General features: G+C 39.7%; 1 protein-coding gene across 1 annotated transcript; it reads left to right on the top strand.

The window, feature by feature from the left end:
• The first annotated feature begins 4 nt into the window (after positions 1-4).
• LOC309708820 (uncharacterized protein) lies at positions 5-27,874 on the top strand. The gene is made up of 10 exons (XM_082537132.1): positions 5-194; positions 1,024-1,233; positions 1,382-1,531; positions 2,108-2,149; positions 3,046-3,125; positions 3,414-3,501; positions 3,616-3,726; positions 9,659-9,901; positions 12,732-12,816; positions 26,333-27,874. The coding sequence occupies exons 1-9, from the start codon at positions 167-169 to the stop codon at positions 12,791-12,793; spliced, it is 1,014 nt and encodes a 337-aa protein (XP_082393258.1). The 5' UTR covers positions 5-166; the 3' UTR covers positions 12,794-12,816; positions 26,333-27,874.
• Positions 27,875-27,992: the final 118 nt, after the last annotated feature.

Genomic DNA, 27,992 nt, shown 5'->3' with positions numbered 1-27,992 from the left:
GGTTGATCCTCTTTTTTCTGTACAGGCATGCAATGCTCTGAAGCATTAAGGAAGAACCGCTGCATATGAAAGCACAACCTTTAGACAGGAGGCATATAAATACGGATACTTTATATTTATTTCTGTTTGGCTTTTCCAGCTGCTGCTGCCATCCAACAGACTTACAATGCCATCAAGTTTCTTCTTTATGCTGGGTAAGACTGTTTATATTATATTATATTATATTATACATACAGATATTATATATATATATATATATATATATATATATATATATATATATATATATATATATATATATATATAAAAAGTGTGTGTGTGTGTGTGTGTGTGTGTGTGTGTGTGTGTGTGTGTGTGTGTGTGTGTGAATGAGAATGGGGTGTGTCCCTCAATAGAAATTCTTCCATCTGGGTTCAGATCGTAATTTTTACAATGTGAATTTAATAAAATCACATAATCTGACAGAACATTGTTTTCGCAGATTAAATGTGAGAGTGTTGTACGTTGCACTTAAACCACTGTGTGCATAAAAAGGTTCTCAGGCACGCTGCCTTAACACACAGGAAGATTCAGTTCAATAAGGCTGCGTGTGTTTTATATAATGGGAACTAGGTCTTATATCCTGCTGTAGTGCTTTTGTGCACGATTTCACATATGGCTGTAGAAATGTGTAGAAATGAAAGTTTTTGTAACATCTGGGGAGTAATTTCCCAAGTTGTTAATGCATTGTATTAAAGTTATTTTCTTGCTATATATATGTCGTATTTTTTTAAGATTATGAGCTGAAAGTGGACGTTTTATAGGTGTGTATTGTACTACCTGTGAGTTTCATACTGTGTTAAATGATAAGGCACTCTGAAACAGTGGGTCTAATGCGTGTTGGGTAAAAGGAACTGGGGAAAGACAAGAGGAAATGCATAGAAAGGCCAAAAAAGGTATGCTGAAACTGAATTTAATGATAAGGTAATCAGGTTTGATATATTGTTTTGACCTATTAGAACATTATATTTATTTTTTGTGTAGGTTTGGTTGTGGGGACCGCCATAGCAAACAAAACAATACTTGAGACAGATCTTAACACCTCCATCACCAACACCACCAGCACCTTCATCACCAACACCACCACCTTCATTACCAACACCAGCACAATGAACACGACCATCAATTATGATCAAACTACCATCAAGACAAGCAACTCAAGTACTGAAATGAACGTCAGCACTGAATCTTCTGGTGAGAGCTATTATCTGAACTCCTTTTACAATAAAGCCTATACTGTAAAGCAGTTCTTTCAGATATTTTAACCCTTGTAAATGGTCCAAACTTCACAGTTTCTTATTTTTCTTAACATAAAAAAAATGTTTTGATTGTTTTGTTGTAGGAAACAGCGCAACAAGTGTTGCTACTACAGGTAGAGCAAAGCCCAGCAGTCAGACTGTCACTGAAACTAAAAGGACCACAAAACCTCAAACCACACCTGCACCGGGTGGTCCTGTGACATCTCAAACCACAAAAGGCACATTCCCGAAGAGTAAGCTGGGACTGATTTCTTACATTACCAAAATCAGCATGATTATTCATAGCTCTCTGCATGCCAATAACTGTGTTGATTGTAATAAACCCTTCATCTGCAGATCAAACAGATGAAACAGTTGTTGCAACAATCCAATTGAAAAGGTTCGCACGATTTTGCAGTTCTCCTCATTTAGCTCACAGCCTCGTCATGCAACCGTTTTTAGTGGAAAACCTCAGATAAACCCTGGCGTGCTTGCATCGAGGCACGTTTTGCAGCTAAACATCCAGATATTTTCTGCAGGAATAAAACAAGAATGATGGAGGCAAACATAAGTTCCAGAGGCCAGAATTGGCCTAGCAAAGATACGAATTTGGTCCACTGAACATCTTTGTGGCCCTTGATCTTAAATGAGTTTCCCTGAGCTAGAGGAAAGAGTTGCTTGAAATTGCTTGAAACAAAAGTGCAAATGAATATGAATATCCTTAATGTCAGCTGTGGGTGTTTTTCGATTGGATTATGGATAGACTAACGTTTTATGACAACTCATTGGCAGGTTTTTTATTTCATACAAGCGTCTTGTATATCTCACAGGTTCCACGTCCAGTCCAAAGACAGCTGGCTCTGACAAAACTGGTGAGTTAAACATACGTCAGCATGTCTGTGCCTCACAGAGGCTAGAACCTTTCTGTCAAATCTAGTGTGTAAATCTACAGTCACATGCCACTTCATTAAGTCCACCTGTTCTTCTGCTCATCGATCAAATATCTGCTCAGCCAATCACATGACAGCAACTCAATGCATTTAGGCATGTGCATGAACAAGAGAGCGTCAGAATGGGAAGAAAGTTTTATTTAAGTGACTTTAAATGTCACGTGATTGTTGGGGCAGGATTGAGTATTTGGGACAACTGCTGATCTGGTGGGATTTTCCCCACACAACCATCTCTAGGGTTTACATAGAATGATCTGAAAAACAGAAAATATCTAGTGAGCGGCAGTACTCTGGGAGAAGGAGAGGATAATAGATTGACTGCAGGGAAAAGCAACTCAAACTATCAGTTTGTGCTCGACACAAGGTGTGCAGAAGAGCGTCTCTGAATGCACAACACATTAAATCTTGAAGCAGAAGGGCAACGGCAGCAGGAGGCCCCATCAGGTGCCACTCCTGTTGTATAAGAACAGGAAAGTGAAGTTACAGTTTGCACAACTCAACAAAACTCGAAAACTGAATTTGAAAAATGCTACCTGATCTGTGGCGTTCTGGTGGTAGGGTCAGCAATATGCTGTAAAAGCATGGATCCATCCTGCTTTGTATAAATGTCAGAATGGACCAGAAACTTCTGAGGAATGTTCTCAGCACCCTGTTGAATCTACGCCTCGGAGAATCAAGGCATCACTGATTGCATAGTGTAACTAATGAAGTGTCCTGTGAGTGTAGGTCTTTACTTGGAGGTCTGTGGGTCACAGTGCATAGCCACAGTGTTGGCAGATGTGCTTCACTCTAAACATGAATTGTATTTCCTCCTTCAGGTATCATCATTCTAGTCATTATCATCGTCGTGGTTGTGGCATTTTTACTTGTCTGTTACGTGACAAAGAAAAGAAGAAGAGTAAGTAAAGAAGCTCTACATTCAATACCCAACAAAGAATGGTTTGACTGGGTTTCATACTGTTTGCTAAACATGTAGGTACAGACAGCGATTTATTCATAAAGACTGGGAGTGTGCGGGGAACTGATATCCTTGTTTGGTCCAAAGATTTTTTCAAAATGTGTGGTATCATGGTCATATAACTGCAGCTTTTGTTGCTCAGTTTAAGCCAGGGATCTGTGTTGCATGTAAAGAAAAACATTTAAATAAAGGGACTAATGCGTTCCCCTGTGTTCTGGATCTCCTCAGCGCTACTCAGTTGATTTTTCCTCCAGACAAGATGAAGTCAACATCCCTCTCAGCACCGTGGCGCCTGTTGATACCGCACCTCAAAATGGTCAGTTATTGGCTGGAGACAATGTGTCGCCTTAAATATAACATCGTTCTGTTTTTTGAACCAGGTTCCTCCATCTGAATAAATAAACATTTTTCCTGTCTGAATATTTTTCAGGTCTGAAAACCTTCGAAAGTACAGAAACTACTGCGAAAGAGCCAGAAGAACTGGAGGCAAAGCCAGGAGGCGCAGATGAAGTTAAACCCGAAGCACAGGAGGAGCAGAAAGGTAAGAACAAACCTGTCTGGATCTTTTTCACAATATTTGACTTGTCACAATAGGAAACCCAGATTTTACTCACAACTTCAACAACGGTTTTTTGATATTGTACCAATAATTCACTTTGAATTTTTCACACCAGCGCCTTTCCTGTTATGATGTGTTAAAGAAAATGGTTTCCGCGTGTGTGAAACTCAGATAAACAGCATGTGTTTGGTGGATTAAAAATGGTGTGAGTGTATAACGGTGTTTGCCACTTCCTCTTTCTTAAGATGTGTTAAGAGAACAAAAAGGAAGTCCTGTTCGTGACACCGCTCCTCACACGTTACCGTAGCAACATCCACGGATGCTGTAAATATTGAAATAGTGAAATCTTTATGTGTACATGACTCAGACGTTGACTTAACGGTTAACACGAAACTTAAAATATGAAATGAAGTCAGTTTGTTTAGAGGGAAAATCTGATGCAATACACACCAGTCTGACTCACACAGTTCTCCAGTATTCTGAAATGTGTGTGTGCACAGCTAACAAAGTTTTCTAGTTTAAAAAAAGCTCCCACAACAGATGCCCTGCAGTACTTTAGCCCACCACTTGATGGAAATGGGAGCTAAGTTAAGAAACAAGGAGTATGGTTAGTTTCCCTTTACCCAAGTAGATGCAAGATCTAATAAATAAATAAATCCTGAGGTTGTGGAAAGCTGTATCCCTAAGCCTTTGTGCAGGGAATCATGGAGATGAGCTTTTGCTCTTCTGTGACTTTTATATACAACATTGTTCCCTTTTTGTCATGCACTTGCTCATTAAAATGTTGTTGCTTTAATATTTTCGTTTCCTTATAAATGAATAAAGTTTGTCCGATCCTAGTATTCTCCTTGTGTGACATTGTGGCGTGTCTCTCTGCCTTCCCCAACAATGTCTTGTCCCAGTTGTTGTGAAAAGGGTCTGCTTTTTGTTTGTTTCCCCCTCTCGTGTGACAGTAAAAATGAAATTTTGCCATCTGCGTTTGATACTAATGTTGTCTAATCTCTGTGACAAGAATCTGTAGCACCTACTAGAAATGTACACTCACTTGCAGACATTTGGGGAACTGCTACTGTTGGTTTTGTGGGCAAAAGAGGTGTCAAGACAGCAAGTTAGTTTCATTGTTTGTTTAAATTTTTTTTTTATATCTACTATTTTAGGGCTTGAAAAAATCATTTTAAATTTGAAGAAGGAAAAGTTGATTTTTGGGGGGGGGGGGGGGGGGGGGCAATAGTTGAATTCGGTGTGAGAGGAAACAAGCATATGCGCCCTTTTCAGGCTTTGGAAATTGAAGCCTGCTAAACACATGTCATTTCCATATAGGTAGTTTATGACATAGTACTGTGTAAAAAATCTTGTGCCCGTCGTTGCTTCTTCTGTATTTTACTGGAAACAGGTGCAGCAATTTAATGAAAAATCCACAATCATAAATGGAAATACAGCATATGAGGCAAAAAAAAGACCTCTTGAAAGCAAACTAGAAAAAGTTGCATTTCCTGCAAAAATGCAGTGTGAATGCCGTGTAGTGGAATCTGAAAACAGCAGAAGAAGGAGAGCTATCTGTTGAAAACACTGTGTAGAAGCTGAACTCTGCTGAAAGCAGATTACATGTAAGCAGGGAAGATGTGCAGCATCTGTCACATGTACTCGAACCCTTGCCACCAGAGCTCACGGCAGCTGCGCATCCGACTGCGCCAAACCAGTTCTGGTCTCAAACATAGATATGATGAGAGAGAAAAAAAATGTGCACTGTGCAGAAGAAGAAAAAAAGAGGTGAAAATGCTGAATGTTCAGCAAAAAAGAGATAAGGAACCTGAAAATTGTGCTGAAAAGAGGTGAAAAGGCTGAAAACTGCTGATAAGAGGGGAATCAGCAGACTTTCTGCTGAAAAGAGGAAAAGAAGCTGAAGTTTGTGCTAAAAACAGCTTAAGAAGCTGGAATTTGTGCTGAAAAGTAGTGAAAAACTGAAAATGTTGCAAAAAGAGGTGAAAAGCTGAAATTTGTGTGGAAAAGAGTTTAAACAGTGGAAGTGTTAACTGAAAAAAATGTTGCCATAAGCGGGATTCGATCCCGGGCCTCCTGGTCAGAGAACGACTGCCCCTCTCACTGAGCTAAAACGTGGCTCAGCCCAGCAAGCAAAACTAGTGATCACACTGATAATGTGGTCCCTGTTAGCAAATGGGCCAAAAAATGGCATAAAAGGCTGAATATCTGAAAAAGTATAAAAGTTATCATCACCAAAAGATATAGCAGAAATAGCAGAACAGTTTAAAGTTTGAACGGTGAAAATCGACTGAAAACTGAGGGAGTAGTTAAGAAATGGAGCAACTAGAATAATAAAGGATAAAGAATAAAGAGAAACAGGGTCTCAATAGTGTGAATGCCTCACAGGCATTCACACTATTGAGGTGTAGCTCAAGATCAGCCTATTTTCTTGCATGTCAGATAGAGTGGTGTATAATCTTGTGCAGAGCGGTGCACAGACACAGATCTAACACAGACCCTGAGTAGCAGAAAATAATGACTGCGCCTCACATTGACAGGCATCTTAAAGCCACACATTGAGATAAGCACATTGTTGTGACTTTTGCAAACTGCGTGTCGTGCAAAAGGGGTATGGGCTGACGTTTTTAGGAGACTTTTCACTTGTCTTGTCTTGCTGACCACTGAGAGAGCTTTGCACTTCCAGAAATATTGCATACTGATTCAAACGGTGCATTTGTTACAGTTTATTTTGGTTGGGTTTAATATTTTTCTTCAGGATCAAAATTGCTGTACAGCTATTTTATATAGAAAGATTTAACTAATGACACAAAAGCTGACTCTTATCACCCATTATGATCTTTTATCAGGACCGAGTACTCCTCTGGCCAGTGAGTTGGCAACATTATTTATCATTTGTATTTGGACCGATCACAAATACTTCTCTTTTTTTCTCTGTACAGTGGCCATTTTTAAACAGAAAACTGTGTTTTAACCGTGGATACATCTCAAATATACAGATCAAATAACGCTCACACAGAAAGCCAGAAATAAGCAATAGTTACTCACGTGTTGTCGGTGTGTTTAAGCATCAAATCAAAGCAGGCAGGATTTACTCACAATTGACAGCAAAAGCAAGGAAAGCAACTGTCCTGGCTCTCTCTGAAATGAACCAATCAAAGGTCAGTTTGATAGCAAGTTACTCTGCACAGCCCTTGACCTGAAAGGCAGCATGTATAAAAACTGCCATCAGTCTAGAAACGCACAATAATTTGCTCAAATGTGGGTATAATAGCTTGGTATATCTACAGGAAGTGTTTGAGGTGCTTTTTTCAGCCATCCCACTGAAAAATCGAACACACGTGCTTCTATTTTTCAGCATTTAGAATCAGACTATATGTGTTAACTTGACGAGAAGCACTTTTTTTCCCCTTTTTTTTATGTAAATATTTAAATAGTGATTGTACTGTATTGTGAGTAAGTCAATACTGTGCTTGAATGGAAACACAAATCCAAGCTGCTGTTAACCAGCTGCTTTTGCTGCACTCAAAAAAATATTTATGCCCAAAATCCTACGTAAATGTCCCGTGTAACTTTGTAACATAACTACAATGCCAAATGGAATCTGGTCAATTGAAACCTAGTTGACTGGTATACATGTCAGCTAGGTTTCACATTTCACTGTGTTATTACATCTTCCAACAAACCGATGCATTCTCATAAACTTATAATAAATCTATTAAAAATACATAGCAGTGGGTTTGTGGTTTGTGGAAGCTGCCCCACCATATTTGAATTCAGTGGCCAGGAATGACTCCTCGCTTCTTACTAATGGCATTTTATATTTGCGGCTAAAAACCGGCCACATATGTAGTAAGTTGTGCCTCAAACTTTAAACTCAAGATATTAAGCATAATAACTATGGTTTATCATTAGAGGCGAGGTCTTTTGATCCTTTTCCTCCTCACCTAAAATCTCATCTACTGAATTGAAGTCAGGGCTCTAACACAAATGCTAATTAATTACAGATATTATTGCACGTTCTTATTCTCAGTAGATTAGACATGTAATCTTACTGTCTCCAGACAGCTGACAAGTTTGCTATATAAAAACACCAGCTGGCTATAGGCTAACATTATGTCAGTTAATATTAGGCTTGAGTATCCTAAAAATCTCACCTTTCCTCTGATAAACAGTTACATACTCACGTCATATGAAATTTTATTTAATTAGTGGTGGAGTCCAGCAATTTTAGACCCACTTCAAAGGTTTCACTAATGCTGGCAAACAGCAGGTAACACAAGCTAACAACAGCTAACAGAGGCTAACAGTAGCTAAAACAGTAGCACTTACCAACAGCTCAGAATATCCCCAGCAACAATTCAACTCGGTATGGCTGCCATGGTCAAAAGTGAGCTGATTCACATTGCACTCCTTTCACATAGTTTTAGAGTCCTTTTCCAGAGTGAATAAAGTTTCTCACCCAACATTGACAGCTGAGGTAAACAGTAGACCGACAGCCTTCCACAAGTAGGAAAAAACCAAGTTATAATTTTTGTTTTGTTTTGTTTTTATCGGAGAACTGTACATGTGCAGCTTTTTCAATTACAAGGTATTCCTCACTTTATACTATATTTTACTCTTAAGGTAAAGGCTTATGATGAGCTGTATGTGGGGCTGAACAGAAATGAGAAAAAGGCTTGTAAAGATCGGCTAGGCAGAGCTCAAACTGGAAAGGATGTGCAGCAGATTAGGGTGGTTAAGGATAGACATTGAACTCTTATAAAAAGTGAAGAGAGTATGTTGAGAAAGAGTACTTTGAGGAGCTAATAATTAAGGGAAATGAGAGAAAAAGGACGACGGATGGAGGACAGTGAATCAGGAAGTGCAGAGGACTTGCAGAGGAGTGGAAGAGGCAGCTGGTCCAGATGGACGGTATGAAGATACGTTTAACCAGGATGTTTAACACAGTTCTGGAGGGAGAGATCATGCCTGAGGAATGGAGAATGGATGTGCAGAGCTGCGTCACTACAGAAGATAAAACTGAAGAATCATACCATGAAGCTAGTTGTTGAAGCCAAGGTTAAGAAGAGAGGTGATGATCAGTGAGCAGCAGTATGGTTTCATGTCAAGAACGAGCTCTACAGACGTGATGTTTGCTTTGAGAGTGGTGATGAAGAAGTACTGAGAACGTTAGACCTGTTGTTTGCAAATAGATGTGTTGCCCCCTGGTGGCAGTTGAAAAAAAAGCAGAGTTGCGCATTGGCTTCATGTTTAAAACCCAAACGAAATAGTAGTTAGAGGCTGATTCATGCCAGGAATCCACCTGTGAAGAATAGTTTAACAAAGGCTCGAATAACGACTGACCAGCCAGCTTAGTCATTCCACAATTACGTCTTGAAGAACAGCCATCTTCCTCTTTCCCTAATTTCTCCTTTCCCTCTCCCTAAGACTGGGTCAGATAATAATGGGGCCGCCCTACTTTCCCACAGCCTCCAACAGCTGCATGGCTGTGGCTCATTAGGAAGTGATCACTAATCAGCTGCATCATTACCAACATGGTGGCCCCCTCAAATGCTTTTGCCCAAGAAATATCATGCCTGAGGACAAACTACTTCAGGCTGTTTAAGTGGAAATGCTGTGATTATGGGGCACCTAAATAATTCAAACAGCGGTTCTGCAATGTCATCTAGATTTAAAGGAAAAAATGAAGAAATGTTTCAAGAATTTCACACAATTAACTTATTGCAAAAGTTTAACATTCTGTCGAAAAGGTATGACACAAATACAGGGGCATTCCAGTATTTTCAAACTCAGTCCGTGTGTTTATTCTACTTATCCACATTGTTTCAGTTTCCATTTATTTTAATCACTGTTTTTTATCTTGAGAACCACAAAAAACAGCTGTGCTTTCTGCTTTTGTTGTCCTTTACAGCTGAGACTGATAAATCTGTTGCTGATCCCAGCACTGAGTCTGCAACTCCAGCTCCTGCTCCCGCTCCAGACAGCTCTGAGGACAAGCCCAAAGCGGATGTAGCTGAGCCTCCTGCACCTGTGGAGTCCACTGTGGAAGTCAAAACTGATGATGAGGCCGCTGTCTCCAACAAGACTTCAGTGGAGTCCCTGAAGGAGACAAATGAGAACAACAGCAACAACGCTGGCTTCATTCAGACGAGAAGTTGGTATTTAGATCATTTGTTCCCTCTAAACATTCATCACAGGTCCTTCACCTTCGGAAATCCTAAAATACAGTTTACAGAAACGCCCGTATAGTACACTGAGTATGATGCAGGCCTTCAAACACTCAGGTCTCATGGATTTGTCTTAACAAATCCCAAACTCGCTCGCGAACTTACTGTTCTGCTATATGGGGTAAACGTTCAGCTCTTCCGTGTTCATATCCGAGTTACAACAAAATGCAACATTTCAACACACTGCCATCTAACAGAGAAACAACAAAAGCAGAACTTTCGTGCATATTGTGAATTCCTTCCTCTATTTACCCTGAAAATCTAGATTACTGTGAAACATTGGAAGGTAGATTAAGACTTTTTCTTTCAGCCTGACATGTGTACACAGTTCTTAGTCAGTGTAATTGTGTAAAGGATCTTCTCTAAAATGAGTGTGAAAGAATGCCCCTTCTAGTGGTTGGATAGTGTAAGTAATAGGGAATAACAGCATGTGTAGGTGTGATCTTTGCGATCAGCTGAACTCGAATCAAACTGATCTTCTAAAAATTGTCTTTTTGTGATAAATTTATGTAAGCAAAATCACTTAAAGAGTACTGTGACAGACTAGAGGTGTATCCAGGGTGTACCCCACTTCTTACTCTGTGGCATCTGGGATAGGCTCCCCCACTGTCAAAGTAAACCAGGAAACACAGGACAAGCACGGCGACCGAGAACTAACCACGAGACACGGCTGAGAGGGAAGACAGATGACTAAACATAGAAAGAACAAACCCTACACTAGAGATGTGACACACTAAACATGGAAGGCAAAGGGACAAAACCTAAGAACCAGGAATCCCAAAGACACAGACATGACACTGACTGAGAAGACAGGGAACGTGGAACATGGAGCATTGGAGGCGCACAGAAGCAGACACCAAGAGAAAATCATAAATAATGAAATCAATGACTATAAATAACACAAAACACTCTGTCAACAACCATGACACCATTCAAATTTGGCTTAAGTCCATCAAGGTCTTCAGTGTCAACTTAATTATTAATTTATTGGTTGGAAAATGACAAAAAGCCGTGTGTATAGTCAACTTAAATTACTGGAAAAAGATTAAAAATATCAAGTATGATTGATCGGTAAAGAGATAATAATGCTGTATAGAGCTATTTAAAACTATGTTTTTACTGCCATTGTTTGTATTGGCACCATATGGGCATACGGGCAATGATATGGATATGTAGATTTTTAATATCACGTTACTTCGGACCTCTAACCTGTTCTTCAAGGTCAAATAAGGTCAAACTTTCACAAAATGTCTTTAATATCTTCTGGACATCAGGTCTTGTTTGATCACATAATGGCTTAGTGGGGCAGAGAAATATTTTGTACATAACTGTGGAAGTGGACTCTAACTTCCAACCCATCACTGTCAGGTGATGGGTTGTCAGTTTAAGTATTTTTCAGTTTAAATACTGCAGCATTGTCCTGTTTTCATGTGTCATTAAAAACAAATCAACCCAGTTTCAGTATGGTATTAATGCTACTTTCAGTTCAGTGATGAGCACCACCCCCTTGTTTGTGAGCTCTGACTTTATTTTTCTAAAACCTGGTTGCCTGTTTTCTGTTCAATGTAATGAGAGGACGTCCTTTGTGGTGATTTTGGGTAGTAATGTCCTGTTTTCAAAATATTTGCAACCCAATTCCAGTATGATTGAAACTGAATTGATAAAGACAGAAGACCTACAGTTTAATGCATTTTAGCATAGATATTAATAAATTCATAAATCCACAGGATAAAAGAAGAAATCAAACTCTGAGCTGGTGTGTATTTCCCCCCAAACCTTCAGAGCCCTACATTAAACAGTTCTTATTATTACAGACAGTCGGTGCCAGCTTAGACTCCTCAAAAGCTAATATGTCAACTGAGCACTCACCTTCCTGCTCTGATGTCTGGCCCTCCTCCACCTTCTTCTCTGACAGACTGACTCCCCGTCCTGAGTAAAATCCTTTCTGCCTCATCCTGCCCTCTGCTTCCTCATGGTTAAAAATGTGAGCTATAAGTCCACTACAAAGGACACTGAATACAAGTTTCACTTTGAATGGGGTGCATTTCTGAACTCTTACTAAAGTTAAGATCCTCAAATTGAAGAAATTTGAGTCTAAGCAATAGAAGTATCACTTAACCTTCCTTGTGGCCATAAAATATGGAAGCCCAGGATGTCATATAGGTTGCATAAAAGGTGCTTGGTGTAGCGGTCTCAGTCTCATATCCCCCAACAGAGGACAAAAATTAATAGCGGGGTTTTACGAGGATATGGGGATTCTAAATATCACATTTTACCTCACTTTTACATTTCACATCTGCCTTACTTTTAAGCTGATCCCCAAATTTGTTACACCTTTAAAGAGAGTGTTGCCAGCCAGTTAGACATATACCGTATTATAATGCTACATATTAAGTTCACGTTATTCGTGTCCACTTATTTACTTAATCAATATCTACTCCTACATAATGTTTGTGTAATCAAAGTAAACATCTGTCACATCGCTCTTATCTGATTTTTGCTGCACTGCAAACTTCTTAAAGCGCATTTAAACAGAAAGGCGAAAACAAAATGAATATGTACTAAATACAGCATTATTCCCTTAAAAGTAAATGCTCCCCAGAGAGTGAGTTGCCTCTGCAGAGGTGTGCGCTTCTTGTTTTATCCTTGATTTGACTTCTCCTCTAGTTTTGACCGTCAAGCAAGTGGTTTTTGACATGATAGTGTGCATCCACAACGCACCCACAGCTACACCCTATTTCTGTTTCTTTTGAATAGATTTGATCTTCTGGGAAGTTCCTCTCGACTGTCCGGTGGGAGATATTGTGGCAGCCTGGTAACCGTGCTGTTCCTCAGAAACTTGGTAAGACTACATAACACTACAAGACAAATGCTGTGCTGCAGCTGCTCCACCGCTCAGCCAGCTTAGCTGTTAATAAAAGGACAACTCCCGCCACCAGCTGAAAGTCAACCACATACGACCAGCGGGCGTGCAGTGTTACAGCTTCCTGTCCTGAAGTAACTTATTAAAAATAGAAATACCATAACCATAAAATCTAAATTTGTCTAATGTCCAAGTCCTGAAATTGTAAATCATCTTGACAGCCTGACATCCAGCGGCTTATAAATACTCATCATGGGAAACTGCAACCAAAACCAAGCATAAGTGAAACATGAAGTAGTATTACATACACGAGTTAGTTAAGTTGATTGTTGAATCAAAGTCAATTTTGCAAGCTGCTGACTGGATCGCCATCATTTCCACAATTAGGCAATAACAGAGAGACACACCCAAGCCAAACACTTCTATCAAAATGTGTTTCTGCAAACTCTGAGTCATGCTTGACATCACTCCTTTATTCATCTGACGTCTCCCGCTCTGTTTTTTGCTGATGGATGACATCCTTCTCTCACACGAGTAGTAACACGGATCCTCTCGGTCTAATCATCACATGCTTTGGATGTAAGGCCCACATCTGCACCTGCAGTCCACCCTCTCTTCCTATCAGCTCAACAATGCTCCGGGCTGCAGCCAGAGGCCTGAGGAATTCACACTGCTCTTAACAGCTGATGATAAGCTCACATCTGAGAGGCTAACTGCTCGGGAGCTCGGCGTTTTCAGTCACGGATCATTTCCGCTCTCACAGAAACAGCAGCTTCAGAAATGCCGGGAATGTCCATTTCTGCAAAGGCAATCGCTTCTAGTTCTGTCTCTGATACTTGCTCACATGTTTAGTGGGTCTTTAAGATAAGAAAAATGAAGGCAATCAGCATGACTGTGAAATCAGCTATGCATTTACACAATATTACAGTTAACTATTTGATCATTGGCATCCAAACCTCTATTTCAAAACGTTCTTATTGTGCTGTTCGTAGGAAAAGTGCAGGTTTTCCCATTATCAATGATGAATGGGACTGAGACTGCTTTCATTTTGCTAACAGCAGCTGTGATTTTTCTACAGTGTCACGTCAAAGTACATTCTGTGACAAATCTTTTCTTCAGTAGTTGGCAGGCAGCTTTGTTTGTGGATTTAGACTCTGTGGTGGCAATTAGTTTTTCTTTTCCTGTAACTGAAGTTCATTTTTTATATGCCTGGCTATGTTGGACCAATGAAATGCCTCTCTAATTATATTGCTGAAGGCAGGAGTGGGCAATTAATTTTCCTAAGGAGTCACATGAGAAACTGGGACTGTTGTGGAAAGCTGCGTAATAACAATAATAATGTCAATAACAATATTAATAGAAAAATGACATAAAGCATATAACTAGACACATACTAATACTTAATTCAGTTCAATACTGAATTCAGTTCAGCAGTGCAGCCCTCCACAACAGTCCCAGAAAATATACATGCAAGCTCTCTAACTCTGCATAATACACCAAGCATATAAATGCAATCAGTTTGATGCCGTGTGTGTTCATTAGTCTGAGAAGCTTAGCTGGATGTGGTCTAGTGTTCTGAAATCAGCATTATTTTAGGCTTCAGAGTGAGTAATGAGCATGCTTAACAAAGCACTTACTAAAGCGCTTACGGAGTCTAAAACTCACAGAACCACTTTAGCGTGTGCCATCCATAGCACCTTACTTTATTCAAAGTGCAATGGAACAATGTAACTGTCTCTAGAAATATGTAAATTCTGCATAACAGGAAAGCCAAATATGACTATGTTTTATAGACAAAGTTTGCTTTTATAAGTTACCCTGCAGGATTCATTTACAATAAGCATGACATACAACATAAAAACATTGTTTTCTATCTTAGTCATGTCAAGAAGTAATTATTATTCTTTTTAATTCATGGTCCAAATGGATGGCATAGATCAAACAGCTAGCATGTGTTTGTGCAGAGGTGCCAAAGACTGCAGTTCATGGAATGGTCAGTCTTAGAGACACGTTAAAATACCCACCTGTACAGTAGAAGTGTACATGAAAATAATTTTTAAAAAAAACCTTTGGTTACTAATTTTCCCTCTTCTTACTCACCTGTTAAAACTGCCTAATCTGCACACGAGTGACAGGTCGATGTTACCAGCTGCTTGCAAGGCTTGATCTTTAATCCTCTAAGTTTTGAAGTTTGGAGGATTTTTATGCAGTTATGTGCCAAATAATATCACTTGCTGTGTTTTTAGTATCACTAGCAGTCTATATAGTTAGGCACAAAGGTGGCAGACATCAAAAGTTTCTCATCCAGAATGCTCTGTTTTATTTTGTTTTTTCATAAATCCAAAAAGTACTCAGCTCTAACCCAGCACGTTTTAAAGGTGTACTTGAAGAGAGATGAAAGGCTTCTAAGAAAGCAACTACATTTTTATACCTAACAAGTTAAGAGTGAGACATGATGCGAATGTGATTCTCTTAGCTGGCCTGGGAATGAGAACAGGCAGTCTGGAGAACCATCAGAAAAAAGAAAAGTGAAGACTGCACTGATCCCCACCTGGTTTGGGAAGTGATGAGCAAGGTGAAGTTTAAAGGCTGGAGGGGAAGATAATGGACATGAGCTGCCAGGTCATAAACTAAACCAGCATAATTAGACCTGAGACTTTGCTGTGTTATTTTCCAGTCAGAGCAAAGCTTTCATGTCTGATGGTTAATGTTGGTGGAAACTGCCGGTACCGCCTGGGAAGAATATTTCACGGTGAGGAAGAGGCAGAAGTGAAAGAAGGATAGACTCAGATTTTACTCTTTGAGACAAGCAAAGCTAGTAGTTAGCGGGAAGCAGCAGAGGCACTTACTGGAAAGGTGGTGTAGAAACAGGTCAAAGAGATGAAGAGAGATGAAGATCTGTGGCTGAAGATGGTGGTTTGCCTTTCCTGAGCTTTTGTGTGTGGAACACAAAGTAACACAAACAGTACAAAAGAAAATAAAAATATTAATACAAACTTTTTTCTGGTTTTTTTAGAAGCTGTCTCTATTTTCTTACAATTTTCTTGGGAGACATATAAACATAAATTTGTGGCGGGCTGGATGACAATAGCGCAGTGCTGAACACAGGGTCTTTATCTCAGTAATAACAGTGAAGGAAAGCTTCCTGCTCGTGAGGTTTGATGTGGTTCAATCTGGCAGGTCAGCCGTTACACCTGGGAAGCTTTGCAGAAGGGAGGGACTGCTGGAAAACACCGACAAGCCCTTCACACTGCAGAAACAGTGAAGAAAGAAAGAAACAGCTGGCGGAGGCTGGATCAGCCCCTTTTTCCCTACACGTTGTGCTGCTAAGCACCAAGTTTTTGCTAAAACTTTTCAACTGCAAAGTCACAAGACAGCAATTACACCTGTGTTATTTGCACTGCGTTTGCAGAATGATCCTGTGCATGCAGCTTTGAGAGAATGGTGGAGTGAACGGTTTTACTGCAATGATTTATTATGAGATGAGAGAAGTTTCAGGAGCATTGAGTTTATGCGATTTAAGAAGGCATGTTTAAAGTATCTTGTGGTAAAATACATTCATCGTCTAAATGTCTGTAAGGGTTGATCGTATCTGCATAACATAATGGTAAATGGCCTGTATTTATATAGCGCTTTACTAGTCCCTAAGGACCCCAAAGCGCTTTACATATCCAGTCATCCACCCATTCACACACACAATCACACACTGATGATGGCAAGCTACATTGTAGCCACAGCCACCCTGGGGCGCACTGACAGAGGCGAGGCTGCCGAACACTGGCGCCACCGGGCCCTCTGACCACCACCAGTAGGCAACGGGTGAAGTGTCTTGCCCAAGGACACAACGACCGAGACTGTCCAAGCCGGGGCTCGAACCGGCAACCTTCCGATTACAAGGCGAACTCCCAACTCTTGAGCCACGATCGCCCTCTTTTAATAATGGATTAAAATAGCAGTAAATGAGCATTAGTGGATGGATGGACTGATCACAGAGCAGGGGATTTTCTTTTTGTTTAATTATAGTCTTGCTAAATCATAAGTAAATGGTCATCTATATCAAAGTCTCTCACGATCGCCAAAATATTCTTAAATCAATTACTATATCAGATTTACATTACTGTGCAAAAGTTTTGAATCACTCATTTCTTTATATTTTGCTCGGAAAATGGGAAATAGTCAGAGTGAGTTATTGGAACGTGTGCAAAAATGGATGGAAATACAGTATGTTAAGGCAAAAACAGAGTTTGTACAATTGTAGCAATTTTTATTCTTCAACACAGCCTGAACTCTCTCGGGTGATCTTTCTTCTAATTTCTTTAAGTTGTCTTCAGGAATAGTTCTCCAGGCTTCTTGAAGGACATTCAAAGCTCTTCTTTGGATGTTGGCTGATTTTTGTTCTGTTCTCTGTCGAGATGATCCCACACTCTTTATTCATGTTGAGATGCCGGGTCTGGGGAGGCCAATCCGTGACTGATAAATGTTCCATTGTGTGTTTTTCTATCCAGGTATGCTTTTACTGCATTGGCAGTGTTTGGGATCATTGTCTTGCTGAAAAAGCCACTGCCAGTCAGATGCTTTCAACATGGTATTACATGGTGGATTAAAATCTGATGGCACATTTCTTTGTTCATATTTCCATAAATTTTGAAAGATCCCCAACACCACTGGTTCAAATATAGTCCCAAACAATGGAAGGAGCCAGCATCGTGTTTTACAGATGACTGTAGATACTCACTATTGTACCTCTCTCCTGAGCTCATCCTTACTTACTGAACCAAAAACTTCACATTTGGATTCATCACTCCATCAGATCAGTTGCCACTAATTTTCAGTCTTGTGGGGAGGTTTTTTGGCACAACTCAGCTTTTTCTCCCAGTTCCCCTTCCTTAAGCATTGCTTCCTGACAGCTACCCATCCACTGGGACCATTTGTGATGAGGCTTTAATTAACAATAAATGGATCAACTGAATGATAGCTGTGTCTCTCAGGTCCTGTGTCAGGTCTTTGCTGGATTTTTTTCTTATCTCATAAGTTTGTTCGTTTTGGTCCATGATTTACTCTAATCGCCATTTCTCCTGGAGTATTGCTCAGAATTGAATCAAACTTCCAAACAATGATCACCAACTCACAGTTTTATTTTCAGATCGTCTTCAGAAAATGATAGTTTGCAAGTTAGCGCATCCAATATAGAAACAATCTATAAAATGTGCTTCTAAAGTTAGGAATTGAACTCGTGTTTTTAGGGACATTAAAGGAAATGAGACTGTGCTTTAGTTGAATTCTTTAAAATGCTTGGAAGGAACTGACCTGTAGCAGAGGTCAAGGTCAACAAATCATTGACTAACCATTCCAGGCATACAAGTGACTGACTCTTCCTGATGAAATGTAAAGAGGATAAATCTGTCAGTAGCGTTTGGCCTTTGACCTTTGGAGATGACATTTTCTGTAACACCTTTCAAATCTCTTAGAAAAATGTGCTCTAAACAAAACTGAGTGATGGGACATGTTTTTGTTTAGTGTGCTTGTTTGGAGTGAGCCTCTTTTGAGGTCATAATTTGATTTGGTAAGAAGGCTCAAACACTCGCAGACGAGGTCATCCAGACTTTTTCAACCTGAAATCAGGGCAAAACTTTAAAGCATGACGTTGCAACACTTACAGCAGATTAACACTATGTGCTGTGTTTTTATATGTAGAACTTCATCATCGATCTTTAACAAAACCACAGAGTTTACCCTCTTTCTTTGGCTGCTTGACTTTAGAGGTTCTGGGTTTAAATCCTTCACAAAGGTCATAGGTCACATAGTCCTTATTACAGGGTACACAGTGACTGCAGAAGGATAATGTGGCCTCAGTGTCAGAATGAACTGGCTCACATTCTTTGCCTGTCACTGAACAAGTCTCTGCAGAACTGTGTTCGCAGCAGCCGTTGCGATGAGTCGTCCAACACACATTTAACAATTCGTCTAGTCACTCTACTCTAAGTGGAGCTGTATTTCTCCATCATACACCTATTTTTTACTGCATGATATTAAACTGGAATCCTGCTGAAGAATATACAAAAGCAACAATGAGAGTGAGTGCTCTGTTAAGGTCAGGGCAGCTGCAGACACTACAGCCAAGTAGCTGCTCCTGTTACAGTGGGGCAAAAAAGTATTTAGTCAGCCACCGATTGTGCAAGTTCCCCCACCTAAAATGATGACAGAGGTCAGTAATTTGCACCAGAGGTACACTTCAACTGTGAGAGACAGAATGTGAAAAAATAATCCATGAATTCACATGGTAGGATTTGTAAAGAATTTATTCGTAAATCAGGGTGGAAAATAAGTATTTGGTCAACAACAAAAATACAACTCAATACTTTGTAACATAACCTTTGTTGGCAATAACAGAGGTCAAACGTTTACTATAGGTCTTTACCAGGTTTGCACACACAGTAGCTGGTATTTTGGCCCATTCCTCCATGCAGATCTTCTCGAGAGCAGTGATGCTTTGGGGCTGTCGCCGAGCAACACGGACTTTCAACTCCCGCCACAGATTTTCTATGGGGTTGAGGTCTAGAGACTGGCTAGGCCACTCCAGGACTTTCAAATGCTTCTTACGGAGCCACTCCTTTGTTGCTCGGGCGGTGTGTTTTGGATCATTGTCATGTTGGAAGACCCAGCCTCGTTTCATCTTCAAAGTTCTCACTGATGGAAGGAGGTTTTGGCTCAAAATCTCACGATACATGGCCCCATTCATTCTGTCCTTAACACGGATCAGTCGTCCTGTCCCCTTGGCAGAAAAACAGCCCCATAGCATGATGTTTCCACCCCCATGCTTCACAGTAGGTATGGTGTTCTTGGGATGCAACTCAGTATTCTTCTTCCTCCAAACACGACGAGTTGAGTTTATACCAAAACGTTCTACTTTGGTTTCATCTGACCACATGACATTCTCCCAATCCTCTGCTGTATCATCCATGTGCTCTCTGGCAAACTTCAGACGGGCCTGGACATGCACTGGCTTCAGCAGCGGAACACGTCTGGCACTGCGGGATTTGATTCCCTGCCGTTGTAGTGTGTTACTGATGGTGACCTTTGTTACTTTGGTCCCAGCTCTCTGCAGGTCATTCACCAGGTCCCCCCGTGTGGTTCTGGGATCTTTGCTCACCGTTCTCATGATCATTTTGACCCCACGGGATGAGATCTTGCGTGGAGCCCCAGATCGAGGGAGATTATCAGTGGTCTTGTATGTCTTCCATTTTCTGATGATTGCTCCCACAGTTGATTTTTTCACACCAAGCTGCTTGCCTATTGTAGATTCACTCTTCCCAGTCTGGTGCAGGTCTACAATACTTTTCCTGGTGTCCTTCGAAAGCTCTTTGGTCTTGGCCATGGCGGAGTTTGGAGTCTGACTGTTTGAGGCTGTGGACAGGTGTCTTTTATACAGATGATGAGTTCAAACAGGTGCCATTCATACAGGTAACGAGTGGGGGACAGAAAAGCTTCTTACAGAAGACGTTACAGGTCTGTGAGAGCCAGAGATTTTCCATGTTTGAGGTGACCAAATACTTATTTTCCACCCTAATTTACGAATAAATTCTTTACAAATCCTACCATGTGAATTCATGGATTTTTTCTTCACATTCTGTCTCTCACAGTTGAAGTGTACCTCTGGTGCAAATTACTGACCTCTGTCATCATTTTAGGTGGGGGAACTTGCACAATCGGTGGCTGACTAAATACTTTTTTGCCCCACTGTATACTTTTCCTTGGAGGAGGCATGCATAACTGGTGGGAGTGCAGTCCACAGACAAACAGGCACACAGACGCCAATACAGAGCCTTGCATTGGCCCTTTGACGATGATATTAACATTGCACTGACCCAAGAGAACTTGTGCATACTCCCAGACATAGAAATTAAAAAATACTGGAAACGTCTCATTTGTACTTTACCTTTGGCCTCAATCTTTTTATTTTAAGAGTTGTCAAAGAATGCCTGACCTTGACCTTCGCTATTTACACTTGAAGCATTTTACACAGTGTCACATTTTCTAGATTCTTCTTTTGTGCTTTGAAAGTGGAACCACAAAACATTTAAAGGAACTAATTTAGGAGTTTATGTGTGTACCATGCTGCATTTCACTCAAAGGACAGGACAGTGGGGAAAGCACAGTGAAAACACTTTGTGGAGAAAGCAGAAATAATAGCTTAGAACTACTGTGAATTGACGTATCCTTGGGCAAGATGCTGAACCCTGAGCTGCCTCCAATGCATTCATCAGAGTGGAAGTGAGAGTGTGTATAAGGTAAAAGCGCTGTATGAATGTGTGTGATTGGGTGAATGACACGAGTTACTAGCCCGTCACTAAAAATGTGGTGTCACAGTGGGTCAGTTTTTTGCAGTCTGTATCTGTATTGCCCTTACTCTGCCTGGTTACTAGTTTTTTAGCAATTTGATCAATGGCAGCTGAACGTAGTTCATGAACTTGGCATGATAATTGATTCACAGAATTATTCATGGGAGATTTTGTATATATGTAAAACATATGAGATTGTTAACTTGGATATATATTAAAGAGTTTTGATTCATTTCACACTACTTTCTGTGCTGTATTCAGCTGCTGTACATTACAGCTCAGCCTGCATAGATAAACCCTGTACACTAGTCCCCTGGTATGACCATCCCTGCCCATGTCCTTTTCAATATTAAGGAATGATGAGGATACTATATCACATTGTTCAGCAGTCACTTCTTCAAGCATAGCTGTCATGAATCTTGAATGATGTAAGCATCTTTAGACACAATCAATAGTGTAACTGCTGGGAGGCGGGGACAGTCACACTCAGACATGATACAGTTCAAATTCAGCTAATCTGAAAGTGGCCATGCTAGCCTCTGTCTAAGGCTATAATTAGGTTAAGACCTATATGGTGACTGTTAGCATGTTCACATTGCCGATGTTGACATACCAATGCTCCAAAGGTCACGTTTGCGATATTCATTATCTTAGTTTAGCTTGTTGCCATGGTAACATATATTAACTGATGCAGAAAACAAAGGTGAGGGCATGTATTAAGTTTTCCTGGCATTTACAAACCAAAGCGTTCTACAAATGTTAAACATGACTGATCAAAGTTATTATGGCTAATTTAGACTAGCTGGACTTTCAGGGATTCCAAACCCTGCATTAAATTTCTACAGGTGCAAAGAAGTAGAAGTAGAAACCAACACTGTGAGCCTGTCTGACTGAATGGAGGAAAAATAGAGTGTTATCTGGACCAAATCTGATATCTTCCGATCTGTGGACCAACAAAATTTACTCCAAAACAATGAAGGCAAGAGATGCAACCATTTTCATGTCCAAAACTTAATGTAGCTGACCTACGATTCCCCCAAAAAGCCTACAACATAATGCTTCCTCTCTGGTTGTCCTCTCCGGGCTGGTTTTTAAACATTCCTCTTCGGGCTTAGAGCAGTTGGCAGGGCTGCTGTGATCAGTAGGGCCTGCTGACAGATGGACATTCATCCACCTGCTGGTATCGCCTCCGGCATCAGCTTCACATTCCTCAGGCGGTGTCAAACTGTCAGAAACACACTGTGACTTTATTACATCTCTGTTTCTCATCAGTAACACACGGTTTAAAGTGAACTTGGGTCACATGACAGATCCTAAAAAGTCGAAACTTTGTTTTGCTTTTATGTTGTGAAGTGAGTCAAGCTTTTAGTTCTTCTATATCGAAGCATTCAAATGGAAAAACTAGACTCTTTTAAAATCTATGCAGACCTGCAGACTATAATCCGCATATTACATTGACAGACACTAATGTTTAATTTATGTTGTTGTGGTTGTGCGCATTTGTGGAGGTATTTGCCTACAGGGAGCCTAAAAAAGGGGCTTTCAACTGCCACAAACATGCTCAGTCTGTAAAAAAAACTTACTGCGTGTCGCTTGTGCATCTGTCAAATGCTGACATTTTGAGTGGGCCAGAACAGAAAAGGAAGAAAAGCTGAAAAGAAAACAAAACTCCAACACAGATTAAAAAAATTAAAAAGACAGCATGAAAAGTATGTTATAATCAGTGTTGGGTAAGTTACTTTAAATTAGTAACTTAGTTACATTACTAGTAACTAGTGATCTAGTATCATAAGTAACTCAGTTACTTCAAGTTACTCGTTACTTTCAAAGTAACTAGTTACTAGGGAAAGTAACTTTGGTTTTATTCATAATTTTCTTGTTAATGTGTTGCCTCCATAACTTTGCCAGTCTTTTGACTAGAGACCAGCCCGCCATTATAGGGAAAAATCATAAAGCCTTTGAATGAAAACAAACGCTGTTGTGACAGTGATGTACACTGTTTTGATGGTATACAATCGTTTGTTGTAAGACTCAGATAATTATTTTTTAAAAGCTGGACATTTTAAATGAGAATAAGAGAGAAACGTATTTCCTTGTGCCCCCCTCTCCCTGTTAATGCCCTACCTGGCCCCCTGGCAACACTTTGCTAGACCCACCCCTGCACAGTTACCAGCTGTCAGCTACCTAAAAAAGGATCCTGGTGTTATTTGTCTCTCAGAAACAGTTCATAACTTCCCTTCAACTCATTCATGTCACCTAAAAGGTAAACCTGTTTCTCCATCACCTGTTCAGCTCTGATGGTTCAGTAAGGACATCTCCTGGTTTCATCTTCATGTTTCCCTCTCACCAGATAACCAAACAGATATCATGACCAGCAGCTTTTACAGCTGTGGCTCCTGCAAACATCAGCTGATACTAGATATTAATATTAAATAAATTCTAACAACAGCTGATCAAGCTTAAACGTGCTGCTGTTGTTTAGCGCGACATCCGCTGTGTTTCTTTTCACCTCAATACGAAACGCGTGATATTTTCTCTGAATACGAGACGATTCCGTTTTTTGGCAACTCTAATAATTAACCTTATGAACAAAATAAAGTTCAACATCATTAACATCATAGCACCCACCCAGCTGTATAGAAACTCCATCATGCTAGCTAGTACGCAGTACGAAAAAGTCAGAATAACGAAAATAAACTCCACCTAAACTTGGGTTATATCTGACACAGATAGACTGCAGGTCATAACTTCTTACCTGAAGTTCAGTTCACACTCGGACCAGCGGCTGCCTCGGGTCTCTCTTCCTTGTGCGTCCCCTTTCTCTCATCCACCTGCTGGCCTCCACCACTTGCTAATGTTACTGAATCTGTGGAAGCTCCGCGATAGCCACCACACGAAGTAACGAGTAACGACCCTATCTAAATCCCAGTAACGACTAACGCGTTCCTGATTTTGGCATAATAACTAGTTACCGTGCTCGTTACCACAATAATAACGTAGTTACTGTAACACGTTATTAAGTAACGCGTTACAGTCCCAACACTGGTTATAATTCAATCTTCTTCATGACAGGCCACAAGCAAGAGTAGAGACCGGCTATAGTACAGACTTCTGACACCTGCCCCATCTAAGACAGACACTTTCTTTCAACACGCTGCCAACACTCGACTACCACTGAACCATAATTTCACTATAATGGATACACACCACAAACTTGATGTGTAGCGACTACTAGCGGCACTAATTATTGACCGACTGGCAAATATGCTAGCTAGCCAGGAACCCCGCGCCTTTATAGCGCTAGTCAGCAGCAGCTCCTCGTGTCCCCAGGTGTTGTTTAAGTCACTAAAGACGTGTTCAAGAGGGAAAAAAATCATTAAGCTAATCTAAGTAAAACTGTTGGTACCACAACACTAAAAAAGCAAAACATTAACTTCTAGAGGTGAAAAAATGAAGCAAATGCAGTCGTATAGATCCTTAAATGACAACTTGAAACTCAAAAATGAACATGCTTGCAGTCTGGTAAATAAATAAAAATGGTATCTTTGTCTAATTTTTACTGTTTTTATAGCTGAACTTAGGTCACGTTTAAGTTTGATTTAGGTCACGGGAAGCTTTAAAGGTTGAGGTAGAGTCATTAAGGTTGCACTTGCTTGTTTTTCTGCATGTACATGTGTTTTAAGCATGTATTGTGCTAGCACCCCATCAAATATCACTGAATTACAGCTGCACCCTGCTAATCAAATTAGCTAAAACTGCTAGCCACTTAGCAAACTGTCCAGCTCTACTCTGTCATCCAAAATATGATCATATCTGGCATAAATTCCAAACTGGAGGCTTCAAACCATTGATTCAAAAACCATGTTTGATGTCTGTCTTTTATAAACATATATTTAAATAGTTTCGTAGATGCTAAAAATCTACATTACTAAAAATTTCTGCTGTTTTAAGCTACCTTATGAGAGCAGCTCACCAACTTCAATAGTTCTACCATATGAGATAAATTAGTGTTTCTTATCTTACCGCATCGTATTCCTGTACTGTAGTCATTGAATGTGTGTGTATTCTTCCATGAGTAATGATATTAAGATTACTATTACTTTGACTCGCTGATTATGTTGTCTGGGTGGAGGCACTGCATTAAAAGTAACAGTGTGTTATAAAAGCCACAGAATACACAAAAGATGAAGGTGCTGCAGTTAGTCTGCAAGATGTGAACTGAAACTTTGTCTGAGGCTATTTTTATGAAAGCGTAGTGTAAGTGTCCATAGATCTCTGTGATTATGAACCTCAAAGCCACAGATTGTAATATTTTTTGTCATTATATGAGGTGATGTTGTGATTATTTACAGGTAAACTATAAATCGCCATCATGTTCCTCTGTGAGCACCGTTTCTCTTGGTTCAGGAAAGTTAACCTTAGACTAATCAATCTGTCAGGTCTGAAGCATTTTATCATCCAGGTATTTTTGTGCAAGTCTGTATAAGTCAGTAGTCCTAATAAAAACTTCACAAAAAACACACAACTTAAGGTCATGACACATGGTGTAACCTTTTCAGCTGTTAATTGTGTGGGTGAGGTATCATGAGAGTCAATGAGCAGCAATTATACAAATGGGATTTTGAATGGATGGTTATTATCAGAAGAGAAAAGTAAAGTTGATGTATTTAAATTTGTTTTGTTCGAGTAGTCACGGTTCTTGTTTAAACCAATTTTTTAATTGTTCTTTTGAAGCTTCCGTACATAATTTGAAAATTGATGTATTCAAGTAAAGATTCTGAAAATACCTTTTATAAAAATTAAAAGTCAGCTCATTATTTGGACAAAGATTTGTAAAAACTCTAAAAATGAGCCCTGCAGTGCTGTTGTCACTTGTACCTCCGGGACTTGGTTTGTTTCTGTTTAAACACTTACTAGTTAACCATAAAACACAGCAATAGATGTAGAGTTAGCATTATGTCAGTCATCCTTTCCCTCAAACAGATGGTTCTCCATAGGGATCAAAGGTCATGTCAAAGGCCACATAAACTTGGCCAAAGCAGAAGTTACAAGTGGAAAAAGCAGGTGATTGCAGAACACGTGACTGTGGGAAAGGATGCACTGTTTTCATTGCTCTGTTTCTTTTTTCTCACTCTCTCTCTTTATTTTTTTTGCAGACCAAAGGAAAAAAGAGGCCGTCGGGGAAAAGGATATTTCTATTCAAAGTGTATTCACTGATAACTGTGATACAAGCTTGTTTTTTTTTTTTTTTTGTAGCATATACAGTAATGTGGAAAAGTCTTGAGCCAGCCAATATTTCTTTGTATTTTGCGAGACAAATCGGAAACATTTTTTATTTTTAAACATGTCCAAGTATACGTGGACGTACAATATGTAATCAAATACTGAGTTTGCATAATTCTAGTGAGGTGTGAAGTTAATATTTGGTATGACAACGGAAAGCTTTCTTGTCATTTCTTAAAGTAGCCTTCAGGAATAGTTCTCCAGGCCTCTTGAAGGACATTCAAAGCTCTTCTTTGGATGTTGGCTCGGTACCAAACGACTGCGTTTGGGGACCGCTGGCATAGTGGATAAAAATCTGATGGATGTTTCTCTGAAAATGTCAGGTACTACGACTGGAGTGAAACAACAGCCAATGTCCAAAGAAAAACTTTGAAAGACCTTCAGAAAGCCTGGAGAACTATTGATCAAGACCCTGCTACCAGAACGTCTGGCTTCTTGAAAGCAAAATACTTTTTAAATTGAGGTGTATCTCAAGACTTTTGGACAGTGCTGTAAGCTTTTTCAAAGTTAATTGTTCGCTTTTCGTTGTTTTAGTAATTACTGAACTTGTCTTCTGAATATGTATTGTGGCTTTTATTCATCACTGTTCAGGTCATAACCCCTTCAATAGACTGGCGCTCTGTCCAAGTGTGTACTGCACCTCTTACCCAATGGCTGACAAACACCAATCAAACCATTTTGTTTGGTTTACACTTATTGTTAACCAATCAAAAACAAACAAACAAAAATGTTAATTTAATTTAAAACATTATACATAATCCATTTGAGAGGCACACAAAAGCACTTACTACACGTTTTTGCCATATTGTAAAAAAAAAAAAAGTGTTATAAATTTACAAGGTGAGTGTGAAGCAGAGAATATGCATTCAGATTTGCTCACTTAATAAATACACTGGCTGTAAGTGGTAATCATTTCCAAAATGGTTGTTTAAGAATCACCCGTTTCAGGCATTCAGAAATAATGTAAAAGCACTCCTAACTAATGGATCTATTAACTAATCATTTAAGCACAATTTTAAACTAAAACATGCATATTAAGGTTTTCTACATTGGTATTACTGGCCTTGATATAAATAATGTAAATAAATCCATGCATAAGTGTGTGTATATACAATGATTGGCTTGATATGGTCACTGCTACTTCACCAAACAAAGTTATTTGAATCCTGGCTCCAAAACTCTTTACTCATTTTTGGCATGTATTTGTAAAATATGAATAATATGAAAATGACAGAGGCTTGTCAGATCTGATCAAATTGTGCTTTCCTCAGTTTAAGAGGAAGTGCTTTACAGAAGCTCCATTTTGCTGTTTTACGTTCTTCCTATAACAGTGTGAAGCTTCGTGTTGCACCACTTGTTATGACGTGACTTTCGTTTGAATTTCATTTGATTTGTATTAAATAAAAACTTTTTTTCTTTGTCCAGAAGCCTATTTTTCTTCCCCCACCGTTAGCAAATAGTAATTAACATTTGGTGAGGTGTAACACTGTGCTGCACATAGGTTGATACCTGCTTCTCCTTTTAGTGTAGTGA

Source organism: Aulonocara stuartgranti (genome assembly GCF_965226115.1).
Source record: "Aulonocara stuartgranti genome assembly, chromosome: 6".
Taxonomy (NCBI): domain Eukaryota; kingdom Metazoa; phylum Chordata; class Actinopteri; order Cichliformes; family Cichlidae; genus Aulonocara; species Aulonocara stuartgranti.
The sequence above is the reverse complement of the archived record's forward strand: the minus strand, read 5'-3'. Positions and strand labels throughout refer to the sequence as shown.

Excerpts from the sequence above, each read along its gene's own strand:
- LOC309708820 (XM_082537132.1), top strand. The coding sequence starts at position 167 with ATGCCATCAAGTTTCTTCTTTATGCTGG. Across the intron at positions 2,150-3,045 it reads AGCTGGCTCTGACAAAACTG|GTATCATCATTCTAGTCATT; the intron begins GTGAGTTAAACA and ends TTCCTCCTTCAG. Across the intron at positions 3,727-9,658 it reads AGCACAGGAGGAGCAGAAAG|CTGAGACTGATAAATCTGTT; the intron begins GTAAGAACAAAC and ends TGTCCTTTACAG.